This window comes from Anoplophora glabripennis, unplaced genomic scaffold, assembly GCF_000390285.2.
Source record: "Anoplophora glabripennis isolate ALB-LARVAE unplaced genomic scaffold, Agla_2.0 scaffold20, whole genome shotgun sequence".
NCBI classification, from domain to species: Eukaryota; Metazoa; Arthropoda; class Insecta; order Coleoptera; family Cerambycidae; genus Anoplophora; species Anoplophora glabripennis.
In genome coordinates, this window is record NW_019416362.1 from 1369300 (window position 1) to 1387898 (window position 18599).

Below are 18599 nucleotides of genomic sequence, written 5' to 3' on the forward strand. Positions count from 1 at the left end.
AGTTTGACAGTTTCTTCTTTCTATCCATAATTGCTGAAATTTTCCTCACACTATTTTCTTAAAATAACAGTGTTCAAAAAACGAACACTAAATTCAGTTTTAAATAAAATACAAAACGAAATGTCACACACAGAAGAAATATTTACCTTGTTTCGCTAGTATCACTTGTCACCGCCAGAGGGCGAGCTCTTAGCTGCATTCGCGATATTCGCGAATCAACTGATAGAAGTCTCAGATTCTTTAATACCTTTTTGTGTGACAAATATAATAATGGAATTCAAAGAGTTAACAGTTAACCTAGCCATTTCATGAAAAACCAATTTACATTGAAGAACCTGCAAATTCTATACTTCTATCCTATATACACGGCGATACAAAGTAAATGTCAAAAATTTTAGAGTAAATCATCTGCATGTTTGACTATTAAGTATATGTTTGTAGGTACATACAGTATTTTTTGGTTATATAATTGCAACTTTTGATAAAAGTAACTTATAGCAGTAAAAGTAATTAAATTTTATTGCAGATGTTAACCGTTTTCTTTTGATCTCAGTTTTGAATCATGATCACTGAATCAAGACCAAACAAACACGAACTAGATTCATGGATCCAATTTCGAAGAGAACAAGAATTTGTTTACTGTTGACATTTGATTTGATTTTAAATATCGATTAGGTATACCTATTCTTCTGTGCACAATTAAAATAAAAATAATAACTGCCTTCTTAGAGAAAAAAGAAACCATCACAATTTTAAGGTTATATTAAATATGTGATCGTGATCAAAAGTTCGAATCACAAAGTTTAATTCATAGGGGAAAGGGGATCACCGATCTTGATCATTAATCTGACATGATCCGGAAACAAGAAAACAACTACGAACGTGATTTTGGGATCATAACGCGTTTAGATCCGAAAACGGCAACCGAAAGAAAACAGTTACTGAAGTTTTAAATATTTTTTCACCACTGATGAATGAATTTGAATTTCACTGATTTAACAGTTTTTAATTTTACCAAAATTTTGTTGCCAAATTAAAGGAAATAAAATCACTGTTCCAGACAAAATTACTGGACCCATTGCTTGTAATGATTTATAAAGGCTTTGTACCCATTAGATCCAAAAACAAATTTGAAAAAAAGCTTCTTGTACTAAATTTAAGTGGGTTGATACCAGACCTCAATAAGCAACAAAAATCATGTACGGACATTTTTCCTTAGTTTACTGATCTTATTTGAAAACGTATTTGACACAAAAAAACGGTACGACTGATGTAGGTTTATTTAAATTTACAGCAAGTCATCATGAGGTAAGAATATTACTTCTCTTTACAAACTCAGCCCACGGGATATGGAAAGAGTACAAAGAAGTAAATGAACAATCCCACTTAAAATTATGCTAATTTATTTTCAATTTATAAACAATACAGGTGACGGCGGCCTTTTCGAAATCGTTTAGTAATTTTCTTTCATAAAAGGCAGCGCTGCCCACGACGGTAACGAAAAAATGATCGATTTACAAATCACTAATTTCCATCCGTTGCCTTAAAGTGTTTTTCGGTATGCCTTGAATTAATTACAAAGGCACTGCTTTTAATAATTCAATATTTATTCAGTCATTAGCTTAAAAGACTATTGATTGTGGTAATGTAATAGGTAAAAAAAAACATCTTGAAACAAAATTTGTGGAACTAATGGATATTTATTTTTTGTATCAAGAGCTTAAGGCACGGATAATAAATTTAAGAGGACATGTTTTTTTATAGAAGAAGTTTTAATTCACACGTAACTATTGAATTATTTATACATATAGTAAAGTGAAAGCTAATATATACATTTAATTTTCATAAGTATTTTTATCTTGTGTCATGTTTCCCATTCATTGAGAAGTATAGAATAAAACTAATGCTTTAACATGTTATTTGGAAAATTTATTTACAAAATTTTAACCGAAAATAACTTTTATTTCTATTTGTAGGAAACAAATATTAGTGTACAAAATTCAAATTGTCCATTAATGAAAAACTTGTTTACTTACGTACCACACTTCAAATGTATTTTATAAAAAAAATTATATAAAATAATTATTGAACCCCAAAACAGAATACAATAGGTTAGGAAAACATTGTATTACTTTCCGAAGTTTTATTGGCCTCTGAATTTGTGTCATCTCTTTGCAAATGACAAATGCGAGGATGAATAAGAAAAAAAACAGTAACATTTTTATAAGGTCTGTTCCAACTCGAGTCAGGAATTGATTCCGAACAGTTCGAATGTGCATCCAACTAATTCTTGCTATATATTCACTGAAGACACATTTAGAACTTAGCTGGCCAAACATTTATTTATTTATTTATTTATTTATTTAAAGTACAATGTCCAACGGAACAGATCCCAGTTACAGGACAAGGTCGTACACACAATTTAAAATATAAATTTAATATAAACAAATACAACAGACAGTAATTAGAGTAGGAACAAAAATCCAATAAATAAACTAACCAATAACAAAACATGATAGGAAATATACTAAATAAACATTAAAATAGATAAATGCAAAAATACAGATCAAATTAAGCAAATAATTTCTTAATAAAATCAATTGAATGAAAAAATATATCAAGTCGATCTTCATACAATTGAATTTCGAACGGTTCGGAGCCAATCCCCAACACTTGTTGAAACAAACCTATAGATTTAAAGTTTTTCGATGGTTATAGACTTTTTTAGTGTAACGTCACATATTTGTCATAGCTGAAATTGTACAGACCGAAGCCACTGTAGACCGAATGTGACCCTTGTGTACTATTTACATAGACACTATAGAAATGAACAACTTCAAATGAATTTATTTTTACAAGGATATAGAAGAAGTATGCTTAAAACTTACAAAAAACAATATAAAATAATGTTCCTAAAAATAAAGTAAAAATTGAACATTAGCCGTGTTGTTCCTAATGCGCATGCTCGTAAAGAATAGCCTTATACGCAGGTGAGATCTTGTTGATGACATCGCTGTCACCATTAGCGTATTTTTTCTTCTTTTGGCATTTTCTAGTTCTACTAAGTATTTTTATTGTTTTTCTTGGTGCTGTACTTGTGTCAGTCGGTTTATTGAGTGTATATTTCATCAATTGGTTTATTATAGACGTATTCTTAACCTTAACAAAACTTTTCTTCTGTCCTTCCTGTTGCCAGGCTACTTCGCTTACATGAAATTATCTTTAATGCGCATGCCCAATAACATTTACATAATTTTAATTTATTAATTACTATAAAAGTCAATATTCTATAAATTTACGTAAATATATAAATTCTATAGTTCTTTTTGTTTGTCACTTGGGGTTTGAATTTTCTTAAATATTTTTAACATTGCCAGAATATCGCTATATTTAAGATCATGACAAAGTAGAAAATTTTTCGATCTAATAAAAATATAGAGAAATTCTTCATGACAATTAGCACTATGGGTTGCCTATTATTTGGCGTATGTGACGTCATTACTATATAAAAATGTTTATTACCACTGGTTTATCAGAAACCATTATTCGTCATTTAAAGTCGATAGCTTGTCTAAGCTTAAAAAAATTCTCTGCTAGTATAGAGCCTTCATAAATCATTACAAATCACGTGATTTTGGAACAGGAATATAATTTCCTTCGCGTTAGCAATTAAATTTCGATAAAATTAAAGCAATAAGATCAAGATTACACTAAAGCACAACGTTCTGTTTCATTTTATTTAACCTATCGTCGATCGCGTTATCTTGAGCGTAGGCGCAATAGTTTGTCGCTGTTCATTGTAAACGAACCCTTAATATTGATGACACGAAGTCTTAGGGATTTTTAGTTGACAGTACCAAACGTGCAATGCTGGTTGTCTAAGCTCGACGGCCATGAGGCTTGTAATCATTTATGAAAGCTTCTGTATATTAATACAACTACAAAGGTAACAAACAATCCATATCCTGCTGTTTACGGTATTCTCGCACTTTTTTAATCAATGGAAATTGCGCAGTGTTATCATATACAGGGTAGGAAAGTACCGATGGTCTATCTGAAGTTACGTGAGAGCGATAAAGTAAGCCATAGAAATCCATGCGTTAGAGAAGGATGGCTATAATGAAGGCGTCTCTTAGTCACCTGCCGTTTCGCCCTTCCACAAATAAGATCCACTTCTTATTTGTGGAAGGGCGAAATGGGCGTTGACTATTAGACGCCTTCATTATAGCCATCCTTGTCTATCACATGGATTTCTATGGCTTACTTTATCGCTCTCACGTAACTCCAGATAGACCATCGGTACTTTCCTACACTGTATACTGGTAATCACTCTAACGAGCCATTAGAGTTGCCAGTTACCTGAAGGAAATTGTTAATTGACCTAGTGCCCGTTTCGAAGCGAGGCGCAGTGCAACGGACGGTGCATCGTTAATGAAAAATAAACCATGGCTCTCTCTGTTGGTGCCAGGAGGGTTGAGGGGCCAGGGTGTAAAACCGATTAAATGGTGCAGATTAGTTAACGCTGCAAAATACTCGGGTGAAATTCTCTATAATTTGTTGTTGATGAATAATAATACCCTACGATATTTTACTGGAACGTTTGATGGACAGATTGGTAGCTACGGGACAAAATAAATCTTTTGATATTTTAAAATTGTTCGGAGATAGCGTATGGGGGTTTTATGTAAAATTAGTATGTTTAGTAGACCGGGCCAAAGAAATCGACTATTTTTTTTGAAAGATATATCGAGAATATCATACAGAAAGACGAAAAAAAATATCGTGAGAGTTTGAGCCCTTAATATTAGTTTTAAGAGGTCTATCATCGCTAGTTTCGATTTTTTATTCCTGATCCCATTTTTGCGTCAAAACTGCCAAACCATCGAGCTAAAAAAATTGATCTACTTAAATTTTTGAAGGAAATTGAATGCCCTACAAAAAAGGTCTGATTGAAAATTTTCGGCAGACCAGCCGTTTCCATGTAATCAAGCCTTGAAAATTAATATGTTGTTTCGATTTGACTTTTTAACTTTGGAATTTTGGAAATGAACCAATTAATATCTGAAAAAAAAAACAATACAGATTTTCAAAGGAAATTTAATGCTCTATAAAAAAGGTCTCTTAACATTTTTGCATAAATTTACTCCTTCAAGTTATTCACGATTGAAGTTGAAGTAAAAATTAAATTTTTGTTTGTTTCGTTTTGGACCCAATTTTTTTAACTCAATGGAACAAATTGATATTATACATCATCGATAATTATTATTCTATCATATAATCACCAAAATATCCAAAATTCATAATATATTCAAATTCATTCTCGCTCAATAGCTATTTTTTCTACAAGAACGTAGTTTTTCTGTTTCAAAATAATTTAAAAAATAACAATCATGTAGTTTTACTACTGAAGATTATTTATTTATAATATTATATTAATTAATATATACGAATTTGCGTCTATCAACTTTCCTCCCTTACCCCTCTATTTGTTTCGCTTTTCCTCAACTTATTAAGCGCTACGAAGAGTGAAAACACTCCCCCTTCTCCTTAATAACCGCAACGTCTATTTTTCTTTCACATAAATGTATACAATATTGTAATAAATATAAATAATTTTCAATAGTAAAACTACATAATTGTTATTTTTAAAATTATTGAGACAGTAGTAGTAAAACTACATTCTTGTAGAAAAAATAGCTATTGAGCGAGAATAAATTTGAATATATTATGAATTTTAGATATTTTTGGTGATTATATTGATAGAATAATTGTCGATGATGTATAATATCAATTTGTTCCATTGATTGTGAGTGAAAAAAATTGGGTCCAAAACGAAAAAACAAAAATTTAATTTTTACTTCAACTTCAATTGTGAATAACTTTTGAAGGAGTAAATTTATGCAAAAATGTTAAGAGGCCTCTTTTGTAGAGCATTAAATTTCCTTTGAAAATCTGTATTGTTCTTTTTCAGATATTAATTTGTTCGTTATTTACAAAATTCCAAAGTTAAAAAGTCAAATCGAAAAGACATAAATTTTCAAGGTTTCAATACATGGAAACAGCTCGTCTGCAGAAAATTTTCAATCAGACCTTTTTTGTAGGGCATTCAATTTCCTTCAAAAATATATAGATACATTTTTTTATCTCGATTTCTTGGCAGTTTTGACGCAAAAATGGGATCAGGAATAAAAAATCGAAACTAGCGATGAAAGACCTCTTAAAACTAATATTAAGGGCTCAAACTCTCATGATATTTTTTTGTCGTCATTCTGAATGATATTCTCAATATATCTTTCAAAAAAAAATAGAGAGAGAGAGAGAGTGTTAGATATATGTACACATGGAAAATTATAATCGTTATTTGCAACCATTTGATTTGAACCTGATTTTCAAGTTTGTTCAATGAGTTTAAATTTAAGGTGAATGACATATTTCACACACTTTTACTGCACAATAAATTATTGAAGAAGTGTATTTACTGATATTTTTGAAACAGTTGTACTGTAAAAAGATAAATTCGACTTTTATTTACTGTAATTATTCTATTAAGCAGGCCTATATTTTTTTTTTCCGCCGAAATTTCCTAAGAATCTGTAAATAGCAACTAATAACTTTTGCCCAACAAACTACCATCAGTTGGCAACCATCTAAAAATATTTCATGGTCCAAGAAATTACTTGACGATTTATGTCGACGCTTTTATGCCCGTTTCATGCATTCTTCTCTCTCTGAAACGTGATACCAATACAAACTAAACTCTGAAAAATAGATAAAGTAATCAAGGTCTTCATTCAGTTTCCTCCCATCTTTACATTTAAAGCAGCATTCGTTAATGGAAATTATATATTCCAAGAGCAGTAACCATCGATTGCAATAAATTTGCATTCATGTTTTTAGATTAGGAACACAAAAATAAAAACTTCTTTGCGATGTGGGAACTATTCTTAATAAATGCAAAAATATGATTAAGATGTTGGCAAGCAGAAGAGTAAAAAAATAAGTCACAATGGCAAGGTTAAGTTTATTATTACTCTTTTTTTTAGAAGCTGTCAACACCGTCAATTTTTTTCATAGAACCTCCAAAAGTGAAACAAATTATAATACAGGTGTTGGTATATTTAAATGGATGTTTAGTATATTGACTCAACAATTTCGCCCTTGAGGGATGAAAAAATTTTTCAATAGTATAACTGACCACTATTCATACATTATTCTCATTATAGAGATCAGTGGTTTTATATCATTTATACAGGAAATTTTAAACTAAGTCCAGTCTACATACACTTTTCACATTTTTAAGCAAATGTCTGATGCAGAAATAAGTAAACACAACCAAAGGTTGTTAACGCAAGAAAATGTGAATAAAAAATTGAAAAAGGCGCATTTTTCTCTTTTTTTTTTTTCATGTATAACTCGGAGAACATAAGAGAAAATAGTCAAAGGAAAAATGTTGAGATTCTCTTCAAAATAAAAGTGGTCCGAAATTTTTATGTGGATTATTGTTGCTGCAATACAGTACCTATAGAATGAAAAAAATTCGTGAAAAATATTGTTTTTTCATGAATTTTGGACCTTAACTTTAGAGCAGCTATATAAAAAGTATGGTTCTGAGTATTTCAGGATATGGTAGTATTGCAGAAATTTTTTCATCGAGATTTCGTACAATTAATGTGTTATTTAAGAAAACACATAATTACACTTATTTTTCAATTCTCTCTCACGGTAAAACAAATGATTATTTTGAGCTCATAATTTTTATATGTAGGTACTCTTTGGAGTCTCAACTATTAATCACCATTTAAAAATTTTCTATTTTATCCTCTTTAGCAACAATTAGAATTTTTTCAAAATATCTTCGAAAAAATACTAATACACATTTAGAGCTGGAGCTACCGTATTTGCATATTCTTTAAATGTAATTATAGGATCAACTTTATCACTATGAAAATTTGTTTAAATCGGAAATGTATTTTAACTGCTGATGCAAAAAAGATCGATACATTTCACAGGAATCGAGCTGAAAGTCAAAGAGTAAGGAGCGGAGCAACATAATTCACTCGCGCAATTTCAATCGATTTTTTCTCAGCTTCTACAACAGATAAATAGATTATTTTTTTTAATCGATAGAGGAAAGCAAGATCTATTCGAATTTTACAATGTCGATACAAAAAAATCTTTCAATTCAATAAATCGCATAAAAATTCCGGACTACTATTATTCTGAAGAGAATCTCAAAACGACTATTTTCTCTAATGTCAATATTCTCCGAGTTATACATGAAAGAAGGGAGAAACATGCGCCTTCTTTAATTTTTATTTTTATATTTTCTTGCGCTAACAATTATGTAATTTTTCAGGGGGCGCATATCGCAATTATTATTCTACATAATATTTCCCATATTATTCCCAACAAAAAAGAGCGTTATTACATAAAACATCCATCCCGTAACAGATACCGACTGGACTACAACGGATATAATTAATTTCGAGTCGTGTTAACAGAATTGCAAGATTCAGAGTCGACGTTTGATCACATGTCGGGGTGGCTCCGCGAATTCTTGGGGATTGCTGTTCGGGCGATTTATGACTGTTATTCTAAATTTATGTAAGACAACTCGTGTGTGTCCCAGCTCAAATATCGTAACATTTCTAACCTTTTCAACATTGTGGACAGCTTCGACGGTCGAATTCGAAACACAGTTAAAAATTTCGATTTCCGTTCAGCATCTGCTTCACAGAGATGGTTGGCTAGATGTCCTCAAGCATCGGCAACTACTTGTATAAATGATTTTATACAAGTATACTTTTGTATAATTACGGACAAAAGTATGTACCTAGATATGGATTAATCTAAAAGTTATAAAACATTTTTTTCTTCTCCCATTATAAGTAATCCTGTAATACACACACACTCAAGACGAATAATTGAAATACGGGTCGCAAATTGTCTGTTTTCGTTCACAACACTTTAAATTTTCATTAAACCTCTGCAGACGACGCTACGCTAAGCAGTGGAATGTCGTTCCTATCCAATTTACGTCCTCCTTGAAGTAGTTATTTCGTGCATACGAGATAATCTTCAAACGGCGCTGTAAGGTTCTTTTAGAAATAACCTGGATATCTCCGTAATTAATAACATTTGAATACGGTCGCGAAATGCAAAACAACGAGTCCGAGGCTCCTTGTAACAACGTGTATAATCTGCGACCTTTGTGGAAACCGCTCTTTGCCTTATTCGCCTGAAGTATGCGTCATATTCTAATACCTGGGCTATTTTCTGATTTCACTGCACTTTTTAAAAACTAAGTAGGCGAGGGTACGGTAATTCGAACCGCACAAACACGAAAACCAAGACGGTATACTTGTAATATTTTAATATTTATACCGCAGATCGTGATATACCACGTCGGTAATTTTCGCGGAGCGATATTAAATTAGATTTTTGTATGTGTCAAATTGTCGCGCTCTACTTGGTAGCGTTTCAAAAGCCGCTGAAGGATCTGGTTACTCGTGTACGGTTAATGGAAGGAGCGTGCGTGCAGCAATGGGGCAAAAATTTGCGACCACGGACCGTGGGGGCGTAAACGCAAATAATGTGGTTGGTGACGTAAGTTGAGCAACCGTTCAAGACATTTTAAAAATTCTAAAATGCCTAATCACTTATTATGCTTACATAACAAATTATGTGTAGCATTTGTTATGTAAGGTAAATTATTTGTAGCACCATTATTTTATTTATGTCGAAAAGAAAGGAAAATTATATCAAATTATACAGGCTGTTACAAATTCGCTTCTCAGTAGAGGGATCTCGGAAACGGTAAGAGATACGAAGTAACTTAAATGGGGGCAAAGTTGCATAATCAGGAGACCAACATTATGCCTCTAAAAAATCAAGGCTAACATGATTAGTTTTCGAAATATTTGAAAAAAAACCTAAATTTTGGAAATCCGTTTTGTTTCATTTTAGCCTTGTTTAAGGTCATATTGAAAAAAGAAGAACACTTTCTCATGACGACTTTTTATGCTCTTTATCCAATGACATAATCAATTTTTATATGAAATACTGCACTGTCTTAATTTTGGGACACATGATATAAGACAGCTTTCTTAAATTTGGACAAGCAAAACGTTAATTTTGTAACGTTGTGTTAGACTGCGTATGAAAAAAAATAGACAGGAAAAACTTTTTCAATAATGGTGTCTTCATTTTACTGGAATTATTAAACGAATGGAAAAATTTTGTTTCGCATTTTAATAAAGCAATTAATTTTGTTTCCCAAGCTTTGTGTTGCATTATTCAAATTTCATTTAATTCAACGTCGCAAATGGACAAAAAACATTAAAACGTAAACGTAAAACGATTTTATTTACTTAAATAAAATCGTAAAAAATAACCAATACGTAAGTACACAATTAATACTATCGTAAAATTAATTTGTTTATACAAATGTTTCATCGGGAGTCTGTAGAAATGACTCAGTTTTTGTGAGAATTGCTGAACTACAGATTTAAAAATAAAGAATAGTGTTTTTGAGACGTATTGCCATTAAGACACCAATAAAGATATCGACTTCGAATTTGATATAGCACAATTCCCTTCTTATAGTAGCTATTTGTGAACAATAATAAAAGTAAAAGTAAGTTTTTTATTTTATTTGTCAGTGTTGCGAGAAACAACTACTCCGAGGGCTATATGCTCCTACCGGCATTAAATTATACTCGCAACACCTAGTGCAACAGCTAGGGTCGTTCGTCAGTTTAACCCACCAGGCACAGACCGGTTTCGGACTTTTTGCGAGTATAATTCAATGCCGGTAGGGGCATATAGCCCTCGGAGTAGTTGTTTCTCGCAACACTAACAATTAAAACATTGTCTTCTCCCTGTGTGGGTGGCAGTCGTGCAACAAGTACCTGCAATATGGCAGGTCGCTTCCTACTGTAGCCATTTGAATGGCACAATTGGGAGTCAGCATGACAGATGGAGCCATTTGCGCTTCCGCGTATAAGTTTTTTGATAACTGAAATATTTTTTCTAAAATTGTAATCCTCCCCGACAGTTTGATAAAATCAAATTTGTAAGATGTTCAAAGTCTGATGGATATATTCTTCTAAAATATTTATAGCAACTTTGGGCTTCTACTCTCAAATTTGATAATAGAGAAGGTTTGATACATTTTTAAATAAAGTTCTAGATCACATTGCGTATATACGTTTTCTTTTTTAGCTTTTTGACAAATTTCTACTGCTGCAACAATGAGTTCATCATTACAAAACATCTTTTTCAAAATTGTACAGCTTGTGTAAAATCTGTCATTTGATTATTTTAAAAAGGTACACAATGTCATTTCTGGATTAACACCAAATAAAATTAATATTTCCAGTGTCATTTTATGTTTTGTGTTCATGTATCCTATTATGTCAAATACACATATTTATTAATTTTATTAATTATTTTGAAGAAATAATATGGAATGCACATGACGTTTGGAAATAAAACTGAATGAAACAATGTGTTCCTCTAGCAGAACAGAAATCATAAATGCTGCAAATTTAAAGAATCTCTTCTGAACCTTTTCTAATTCAGAAATTTGTAGTATTTATATTTAAGTCGGGTTTAGATTTGAAGAATGTAATGTGCAGTAGACGAAGGGTAGCAAAATCCTTAAATTCTTCCCATTTCGCATTTCCGTATAATAAAGTCCTAATATCAGGTCAGGCTCAAATAAAATGCCTAAATCCTACATCAAATCTCTCAGGAGCAGTGGCGGCTCGCCAGGTGACGCACCGCTTCACCTAAAATTTCCGTTTGGTTGTGCATTTAAAATTATTTTTAATTTTATATAAATTTTATAACTTAGGTATAATTCTATATTGAAAATTTATTGTTTGTTTGTTTAATACGCAGAAATAAACATAATAGTTGTGCGGTGACCGCATTCTAAAAAAACATTGCCTTCGTTGAGCGCGAACATCAACCTCGTACATACAACGTATAGCATAAGAAAGTGACACGGATCGAAATCAGTTTATATTTCGTTTCAGTTAGTAGCGTTGTTTCCGGCGGTTGTCATGGCAACGAGGCGGCCAACACGTGAGTAAACTACGGAGTAGAGGAACGAGTGACGCGGAAATGGAAGCAGTATCGCCATCGCCCATCGCCCATTTACTATAAACAGTTTTAATCCGTGTAGTTTATACGACACGTCGATTATAACGGTTCTTTGTATCAATAATTGTAGAAATGTTTCCTATGTATGATCCAGAATGTATTTTATTGGAATAGCCATTTTGAAAATTGAGGACAAAAAGGATTTGTTAAATTGCAAGGGACCTGTGCCTTCTCTCGATGTTGAAAAAAGGAGGAAGTCAAAAGACAAAGTGTACGTTCGGAAGTTTCGAATTGAATGGTATTCGGAGTATAAGTGGTTGTGTGGAAGTGTTTATTTAAAAAAACTTTTCTGTATGCCGTGTTTAATTGTGTTTCTATTTTATATAAAATCTAAATGAAAATCTTTCTCGCGAACGTCAGTTTTTCAGTAATATTGCAAATGCAACGAAAAATTTCCAGATTCATTTAAATCCGTTTGACCTTGAACATTTTCGCCTGCGCCGCTTCTTTTTTTCTTTTTAGTCAATCAATGAATATGCTTCACCTATTCTCAATGACACGAGCTTCCACTGCTCAGGCACATCATTGTCAAGCATATAATTAAATTCAGGAAGGTGCAACAAAAAGACATTACTTTACATTTGGCTGCATTTAGTGGCAATTTGTTATTAGTACTCCATTCAAGTGTTTAATGTCAAAAAAGATAAATTTTGAAAATTACTTAATCACTTTTACAATATAATTTTGCATCGTCTACATGTAGAAAATAGTCTATTCTTAGATCTTCAACAATGTTATTACTAAATATTACAAATACATATAAGAAGGCCCAGTATTGAACCTTGAGGAATACCGGACGCGTTAGGCAGTTGGATTTTAAACACCTGCACTGAATAAGGGGGATTATTTGGTATATTTTTTAATTCATATTGTTGCAACGTATTTGTTACACCCTACAGTACAACGATTTTCATAATAGATTGCTTTGGCCGAATTAGACGCAACATTTACGAATCCAACAACCCCAAACTAATTTCATTAAAACCACATCGCACCCCAACTTTCTCAAATTCGCAATTTGAGTACGGCATTATGTCTAACGAGTGCCCAGAAGGTTCTGCGTCAAAAGTTGATGAATGTACCTCAAAGGCCGAGCCCAATAAAAAATTAGGCCACGTGGATGTAACTCAGACGAGGCATCCACTGCCAAAAACGCCGTGTAATACGTACTTGTAGGATCTTATGAGTCAAGGCCGTTTCTTAGAGAGTTCGGCTGGAAAAGTTGCTTTAAGGCAATATTTCCACATTTCAGTTTCAGGAAATATGGCGTAGGTATCATTTATTGAGCTCGGTTCAAATTTACAGCGCTCGCTTTGAGGTTTAAATAACAATTAATTGTAGTTTTATTTCGTTTGATTTTAGGAGAACGTTTAACATGGCAGTAAAACGTACACGGTTATAACATAAAACGTATGAATTGACGTACAAATTTCAGTATACAGGGCGTCTCACTGAAGATGGATTCCGTAGTTCTAGAAATATCGATACGATAAAATGTCTTAAATAAACGTCCGCGTCAAATCAATTTCTTCATATTTTCAATCATACAGGGTGTAGGTAGCATTTCTTCTGGGTGTTTACCTAACTTTATATCTTTAAACGGAATAGAATAAGTTCTCTGATATTTACAAGTTTTCCAAGTAACTTAAAAAAATTTCCAATTTGCTAAAATACAAGTTGGTCGTCTTTCAGTTATTTATAGGTTAAAAAAAACTGTTCTTCTGACAATATTTACTTGTCTGAATACCAAATAAAGATAATCTACATATACCAAGAGATTTTTTTTGCACATTATTTTGATTAGCTAGAATTCTAATAGCCTTAATTAATAATACCATACAAAATCTACAAACATTATTTCTTTGGTCAAATTATTAGGAAATTTATTAAAGAAATTAACTCTAATTAATTTAATAATAAAACTATTAATTTAATAATAAATTAATTTAAAAAATTGTAAAATCCTCAACTTAAAAATAAAAGCACTGCAATTAAAAAAATCAATAAACTGACATTTATCGATTATTTCTTAATTTTGACTTATTAAAATTATTAAACCTAAAAACTATACCACATTTTTGAAAAAGGTAAGTATTATTTTTAATTTTGTCTGATTAAAATTATGTTTTTATTTTCGTTTATTTATTCGGACAAGCACAATTGATTATTTCGATTTTCTTAAGATTTGTAGGAGTATAATCGAAGTTTTTCAATTTTTTTTTAGCTATTTCGCTGAAAAATGGATACAATACAGAAATACTGTTTCCAATTCAAAATAATAAGAATCCTCCGTTTAACAAAATCTGACTTTTTTTGGTGGAGCATTATAAAAAGAAAAGCTTATTTTTTTTCTTTCTACTGCAATGCAAAATATGCCAAATTAAACAAAAACGAGCTTTCAGAAACACTAATTGAAATTCTCGGTATCAATCATTTCATATACCTACATATGCAGGGTGTTTGTAAATAAGTAAATAAGTGTGTAATATAAACGTAATTCGAAATATGCTTCGTTTCCGAGATACAGTGTTTAAATTTTTTTATTTATTTTTTATTAATTATGTCAAAGAATTTTAAAGATATTGACTCGAAATTTGATGGTTGTATTTTATTTAGCAATATTGATAGCAACCTACTAGATAATGTATAAATAGAAATTAAAAATACACAACTTGCAGTATAGTCCTTCCGAAGTCAGTTGAATATGCAAAAAAAGTCTGGTAATAAAATTTAATGAGTTTCATAGGCGTCCCTAAAAAAATTTTCTGCTAAAGGTAAACAATTATAATAATTTGTATATAATGTGTAGAAAATTTCTATTATATGTTCATTTGGCCAACAGCATATTTTAATTATTTATGTCCTCAAACAATTTTATTATATTGGTGGTAAATTTTGTTTTGTTCCGTTTCAAAAGGTCTCCAAAATGCCATGTTGTGATAACATTAGTAAACAAAATATCCCTCTTATTTCTCCCTTTCGCAATTGCAATATGAATGATTGATAGAAGGTGCCTATAATAAATTAAAATTACCGGATTCACAACAAATTCCGCACTGGTGCACTGCACTGCTGGGCTGGGCTGGGGGATGATTCAAATTTCGAATCAATATATTTTAAAACCCTTTGAAATAATTAACAAAAATAAATAAAAAAATAAAATTTAAACACTGTATCTCGGAAACGAAGCATATTTCGACCTACGTTTATATCAACTTTTTTTCACAAAATAACTTCGGCAACCACCCCCTAAAATATTTCGCACTTATTTACAAACACACTGTACATATTTTGTTTTGTCCCAATAAATTTTGTGACGGCACTGACATTTTACAGTGAAAATATAACGAAACAATTTTACGTGAATTCACATCGACTTGCTTTTCACTACATCAGCCATTTTTCTCTCTACAAAAAACTACATCCCTTTTTTTGTGGTTTTAAATTGAGTTGTTGCCTCATGCCCAGAGGGCAACACCGTACATCCACTGAAATCTGAACGCGAGACGCAAGAAATTTAAATAAACTTATATATGTACATACTTCCATATCGTCCTTGTTAAAACGAAGCTTTCAAGATTAGCCTAAAATGGAACATTAAGGGAGGCGTTTTTATGTGTAATTTTCAGTAAATTTAAGCAGTTTTTTGACGAGGGTTTTAGAAAATCTAAGCAAGTTAGAAACAATACCTCTTCACTGTACCAGTTATTCAAGTTTCCTTCAGGATATAAGACAGCTTACAAGCTGACAATACGTTTAGAATAAGGAAAAAAACGCATAATTTTACTTCCTATGTTTATCATTCCATCCATGCTCTTGGATTTGACCTTGACCTTAAGTTTCAAGGTCAACCGAGGTCAACGTGAAGTATTAAACAGAACATCTTATTTTTATGCTAGCAATCGACAGAGCGCCAAATTTTACGTTTAAGTATGAGGTTATAAAATTTTTCCTGTATGTCCCTGAAGGCCATCTGGAGGTCAAACTTATTTTTTTCTGAATAACTTAACAAGATGTTTCAAGTAAATTTTTTAAAGATTTGCAATCACGTTAGATTGGATTTGATCTAACAACTGAATAGATATCAGCCTATAGAATGGCCTTTCATAAATTATTAATTATTAACCTGTGAATTTGTTAAAATCGTTGTCAAGATCGTACTGTTAATTTCAGCCTAATACGTCTATTAAATTCCATTATATCCATTAGGAATTTTTTTTGAAAAATTACTTTGACCTTCAGATGACATGCAAAGACAACTTGGAAAAATTATTTGTTCCCAGAGTCCGACATAAAATTTGGAGCTGTATAGATTACTACCATACAAAATAGCGTATTTCAATTGATATTAAGTTGACCTTACCTTGACCTTGCTACTTGCGGTGAAGATCAAATCTAAGGAGCTCACAATCTACTTTATCATTCAAAACATTATAAACTTCGCTTGAAACATTTTCTTCTACATTTCGATCTTGTAGAGATATTCAGGAAAAATAAATTTGACCTCTAAATGACCCTCCAACGACAAACCAGGAAAATGTTTAAATCCCATATTCGAATGTAAAATTTGACGTTATCGGTTGTTGGCATAAAAAATGTGGTATTCCAATTAACATGTCCCCTTTGACCTTGGTTTGACCTTGAAATTTAAGGTCAAGGTCGAATCCAAGGATCTTCGAATCTTTTTGGTACACCCTGTATAATGCTCAACAAATAAGAGAAAAAAAGTAAAAATTAACTAAAACTAGTGGTCGATAGCCGCACGGTTTAAGGCGTCAGTACTTAAATCGATGTGACGAACTGCCCGGGTTTCGAATCCCGCAGCAGGTGACCGTAGATTATCTATACTTGTACGGAGGATTGGCGCCCTCTGTGCAGGTATGGTAGGGTGGAAGAATGTTGGCTTGGGTCAATGTGAGAGATTGACGCCGGTTGGCATTTGACCACCCCCCTAATTAATGAGGTTTTCCAGGTTTCCCTCATTCCTGCACTGAATGGTGGTTAGGGCCTACCAACATAAGTCGTTCCTGGGCGCAAATGCGGCCTGCGTAATAATAATATGCCGCCTCCTCTCCCGCACAAGTCTCCGACTTCTGGGCTAATTCTCGTAATTAGAATGAGGAGTAGAGATATTATTATTATTATTATTATTATTATTATTATTATTAATGTTACTAACAAAACAAAACTGAACACACGTTTTTGTAAATATACAGGGTTAATCAAAGGTATGAAAACACCCAAAAATCTCCTTGAAGTCAAGGAAAGAACAGAAAATTCTGCATCTGAATGACATTGAACGTCATCTCAAGGTTAATGGTCAAGGTTAGTTCAAGGAGTACCATCAAGAATCTACTCAAAGACTGTCACTCCCTCTGATTACGTAATTAAAAATAAAAATTACAGCAACAATCAACATTTGACCTTGACCATTGATCTAGAGGTCACGATCAATGTCATACTCGAACGAAGAATTTTCTGCTCTTTCCATTTCGAGGTCGAAGAGGAGGGTCGCCATTTAAAAAAACCGACTTGATCTTGATATGACCTTGAACCTTGACCTCAAACTCAAGGTTACCATCGGATACGCCGTGAAAAATGCAGAGACTTTTGTCATTATCATTTATCCCAAAAATGCTTTCCCGCTGAGATTTTTGAAGGTTTCCATACTTTTGACTAACCCTGTATAATATTTTATTTAATATTTAGGTAACTTTTAACTTAAACGATGCTGTCCATTTTGGTGATAATTCCATTATTATGTGAATTCATGTGGTTAACGTGGAAATAAACAATACAAAATACGAAAAATAGCAAATATCTCACAAACTTACAGATAGAGACTTCAATATATCTTAATAACATCGAAATGAAATTAAATTCTGTATATGTCAAATTTATTACGGAATTCCATTAAAATAAAATAAAAATTTTCAAGTTTTAAACGTCTGAGGTGCTTGATGATTAACAAATAATGGAAAGAATACTAAAACGATATTTCTAAAATATTTCCCAGAAGACTGTCAATTAAAAATTAAAAAAAAAAATATAAAATAACACCGGTTTTATACCCAATATTTGTTCAATAAAAGGAGGCCATAAATTCAACGAGAAATTCAAAATTGTAATAATTTACAGGGCATTTCACTCGAAAAAATGAATTTAGGTACTGTTCAGAAGAAATGCAACACTCTGTATGGTCGAAAATAATTTAAAACATGGGGAATCGTTTGGTGCAACTTTTAATTGAGACATTTTTTTGTATTATTGACATTAAAAGAACTTTGAAGAATCACCCTTAGGTAAAACACCCCGTATAACGTCCAGCCGAAAAAAATTAAACTATATTCCTAACAAAACGATTGCGATTTAAATGTTAAATACGTACATAAACGTGTAACGGTAAGACGTGATTCACAGCAATCACCATC

General features: G+C 31.9%; 1 protein-coding gene across 2 annotated transcripts in view; it reads right to left on the bottom strand.

Moving 5' to 3' along the window:
• The window catches only part of LOC108907535 (mitogen-activated protein kinase-binding protein 1), a 101636-nt gene that overhangs the window by 21134 nt on the left and 61903 nt on the right, over positions 1-18599 (bottom strand). Inside the window, exon 1 of one of the 2 annotated variants that reach the window (XM_018711306.1) lies at positions 8654-8723. The exons of the other annotated variant lie outside the window; for it this stretch is intronic. Within the exon in view, the coding sequence (XP_018566822.1) occupies positions 8654-8664 (11 nt within the window). The 5' untranslated portion in view covers positions 8665-8723. Of the gene's footprint in view, positions 1-8653; positions 8724-18599 lie in introns of those variants that run through there. 2 annotated transcript variants of the gene reach the window in all.